Below are 3,476 nucleotides of genomic sequence, written 5' to 3'. Positions count from 1 at the left end.
AAGTCCAAGGTCCTGACCAAGTTTGGCCCGAAGGGCGGCGGTGGCGGCTCGAACCGCACCTCGATCACAAAGGCGACCGCAGGGCGCAGCTCGCTCGGTCGCGCGCCGTCTTCGCTCTCGGCGTCGGCCACGGACGACGAGGCCAAGACGGTCGTCAAGAAGCCCCACAAGATCAAGCTTCTGCTGCTCGGCGACAGCGGCGTCGGCAAGACGAGTCTCATGCGCGTCTTCTCTGGCGACGAGTTTTCCGAGTCGATGCTGGCCACCGCAGGGTACGTCGACCCTCTCCTGTTGCTCTGTCTCCTATCCCTGCGTAGCGTCGATTTCAAGCTGCGGCAGCTGCGCCTCGAAGACGAGCACGACGTGGCGCTGCAGATTTGGGACACGGCCGGCCAAGAACGCTTCCACCGCATCACCTCCAGTAGGCGCCTCTCGCGATGGATTTCTCAAGTGCTGATCCTCATCATGTAGCGTACTACAAGGGCGCGAATGGTATCATCCTCGTCTACGACGTGAGCGACAAGCGCGGCTTTGACAGTACGTCGCGATGGACGGGACGCGTTGATAGATTGATACATTGTAGATGTGGGCTATTGGATGAAGAACATCCAGCAATACTCGACGCCCAACATGCCAGCGATGCTGCTTGTCGGCAACAAGATTGATCTGCCGACGCGCATCGTGCCTTCGGAGGATGGGCAGGCGGCGGCGTCGCAGTACAACTGCCGGTTCATCGAGACGAGTGCGAAGACATCGGAGAACACTTCGGACGCGCTTGAAACCATCGCCCGAGACGCGCTCATCATGACCCTCAACCGTACGTTGTCTCTCTGTCTATCCATCCCGCTCAATTCGGACGATGGTAGCGTCCATGACGCAACGCGAGCTCCTCGAGCGCGAGCGACGCGGAAAGCTCACGCACGACAACTGCACGATCAGTTGACAACCTCCTTTGTTCGATTCGTTCGACGAAATCACAACGCGGCCGTCGTTGTCCTTGCTTCCTCCGCTTCTTCGGAGCGCCCTAATATAAAGAAATGCCATAGAGTTGATGCGATGACGTTGTTGTTGTCGTTGTGCAGTGGCGCACCGAGCTCGTCGCAGCGCTCGGGCAGTAGGATGGGCGTGGGTGAATTGAATAAATTCGAGCGCTTGACCAATGAAATGCGAGGATTTCAAACTCTACACTCGTTCGCGGTCATATCTGCTTTTCGCCTGCTCCTCCCAAGGAAGTACTATAAGCATGACCACCTTGAACCAGATCAGCGGCGACGCGGCCATGACCCGCGACGACGACGCGGCCATGACCCATGACGACGACGCCTGCTTGGCAGCGATGCGTGCTGCGCGCGCGGGCGCCTATGCGCCGACGACGCCGTCGGCGAGCGTCGTGCGTCCCCCGGCCTTTCTTGCGACGACGCCCGCCCCGTCCGAGGCCGCAGACGCACAGGACGCGCCCGCCCACGCCGAGTGTAAGTCCACCGCGATCTTCTACCATATGCTAAGTAGGCCATATGGTACAGCCGGGGCGACCGCGAACACAGACGCCGAGGACGCGCGCCGCTGGAAGACGGCGTGCGAGCAGCTCGAGGCGCGCGTGCGCTCGTTGGAAAGCTCCATGGCGAGCGAAATTGGACTCTATACGGCCGCCCGTTTGGCGGCAAACGCGTGTGCCACGACATTTGATCGTACGAGCCAGGAGCTCTCGGCCGCGGGCCGCGTGCTCATGGCCCAGGCCGACAACTACGAAGCGTCGCTATCCTTCGCACAGCGCGCCCTGGACGAACAAGCCGAGAGGACGCGTTATCTTCAGGTTTCGCTCGGCCTTGCCTACGATTATATCGTGGTTCTAGAAACCCGCAACGCGTGGCTGCAAGGGCATCTCACGGCCTTGAACATGCCCATGCCCATGCCCATGCCGGGTTTCGCTCCCTTCCCAGACAGTACGACTCCGGACATGAAAGACACGGACATGGAGGCCGACGACGACAACAGCGCGACTTTGTAGAAGACGCAAACGACAAACTAGTAAATTTGATCTACATATAATTCTTATACTAGTATATGTCGTCTATACATAATGATCTTTTCTTCCAACAGTGCTCACAGGCTGTGAGCACAAGATCCTGTATGGACGAACATGCTACGTTTGGGTAGTCTTGGACAAGCTGGTCGTTGCCGCCTTTTCTTCTCCTGCCAATAGTCCATGGAAGTACAATACATGGAACGATGGAACCTGCGATGAAGCCAGCTTTGGAGGACGAGTCGAGGGACGGCGCTGCATCGCCACGCTGTGCTGGTGTCAACGTCGGTGGTCGACGAGGTGGCGCAGGGTGCAGAGAGAACGATGGAGCGTCGGCCACGATGGCGGTTCCGGCACGAACGAAGTGGCGAAGCACGCTCAAGAGCACCCGTGTCTCAGCTGCAAGCAGCGCGTCGAGGCGATTTGAAGAGTGCTCCCTCCTCCCCTCGTCGACGATGAAGAAGGGCGTCAGAAAGAACATTTCATGGATGCATCGCCATAGCCAACTCAGTTCCGACCGAGCCAATGGACTTGCAGGATTTAATACGTGGCAGTCGGAGCGTCTAGGTGCAATTCCTTCTTTGCGGCAGTGTTGTATCAATTTTCGCGCAAGTAGCCCCACCTTGCCACGGGACCGCCGACAACTCTCGCGAGTGGTCGCTCGGGGCAGGCCCAAGAAAGCTCTGCCCATCAACGCATTATGTTATCTCAAACTGACGCCTTGATGCAGTCGTGCGCTGTGCTCATGGAGGCAACTCGTTGGAGAATTGCTGCAGCACTGCTGCAAAGAAGGAATTTTCTCCTACCAGAGTCCGTGCAAGGTGATTTGCTCGAGCGTCAAGACGACGGGTCCATGCTTGCGGAAGCCCGCGTCGACATGGCGCTTGCGATTCCCGCGGGCGCCGTGTGAGGGAGGGCAGCGCTGGCAGAGACATTGCCTAATGCTACTATACTGCTTCAAGGAGGTTCTGCGCTGAGAGGAAGGAGCGCATGCCAACATGGCAGCGAAGGAGTAGAGTTTGCTCTGGCGAGGCCGCGTGGAGCTGAAACTGGGGCATGATCTGGCGTAAAAGTTTTCAAGTTTCGGCTCGGCCGGCAAAACTGCATGGACTCAACGAACGCGTAGCACCGCTTCGGGACCTCGAGCCTCGTCGCCAATACGCTCTTATACTGCAGAAAAGGCCAAGGACAGATGCTGAACGTCTTGATCTGCGCTGCAGTGTACTAGTAGCCTGACAGACAGACGAGATGCTCCTTGGTGGCTGTACGCTCGTATCGAAGCCAATCCATATAACATGCACTCAACTCTGTTCCATACGTGGAATCTTATGCAAACTTCAAGGTCCTGCGACTCGCTGCTGCTTAGACCTTGATGTTGGGCTCCTTCATCAACGCTTTCCCGCCCTTCGACTGGTGGAGCTTGATTGCGACACACGCGGCGAGCGCAAGCACG

General features: G+C 58.0%; 2 protein-coding genes across 2 annotated transcripts; both read left to right on the top strand.

The window, feature by feature from the left end:
* The first annotated feature begins 9 nt into the window (after nucleotides 1–9).
* On the top strand, nucleotides 10–1,057 carry SPRG_17752 (hypothetical protein). The gene is made up of 5 exons (XM_012357140.1): nucleotides 10–272; nucleotides 318–421; nucleotides 472–537; nucleotides 584–817; nucleotides 867–1,057. Exons 1-5 carry the CDS (start codon nucleotides 220–222, stop codon nucleotides 941–943), a joined length of 534 nt encoding a protein of 177 aa, XP_012212530.1. The 5' UTR covers nucleotides 10–219; the 3' UTR covers nucleotides 944–1,057.
* A 186-nt stretch (nucleotides 1,058–1,243) lies between these two features.
* SPRG_17751 (hypothetical protein) lies at nucleotides 1,244–2,008 on the top strand (the record flags this gene model as incomplete). Its single annotated transcript, XM_012357139.1, has 3 exons — nucleotides 1,244–1,472; nucleotides 1,524–1,802; nucleotides 1,854–2,008. 3 exons carry the CDS (start codon nucleotides 1,244–1,246, stop codon nucleotides 2,006–2,008), a joined length of 663 nt encoding a protein of 220 aa, XP_012212529.1.
* Nucleotides 2,009–3,476: the final 1,468 nt, after the last annotated feature.

The sequence above is a fragment of the Saprolegnia parasitica genome (assembly GCF_000151545.1).
Source record: "Saprolegnia parasitica CBS 223.65 unplaced genomic scaffold supercont2.752, whole genome shotgun sequence".
Lineage (NCBI taxonomy): Eukaryota > Oomycota > Saprolegniomycetes > Saprolegniales > Saprolegniaceae > Saprolegnia > Saprolegnia parasitica.
This window is presented reverse-complemented; position numbering and strand designations above follow the sequence as displayed.

Bases quoted from the DNA above. Each gene is read 5' to 3' on its own strand.
- SPRG_17752 (XM_012357140.1), top strand. From the start codon at position 220: ATGCGCGTCTTCTCTGGCGACGAGTTTTCCGAGTCGATGCTGGCCACC. The intron at 422-471 runs GTAGGCGCCTCT...CTCATCATGTAG, and splicing joins CTTCCACCGCATCACCTCCA to CGTACTACAAGGGCGCGAAT. The intron at 538-583 runs GTACGTCGCGAT...GATACATTGTAG, and splicing joins CGACAAGCGCGGCTTTGACA to ATGTGGGCTATTGGATGAAG.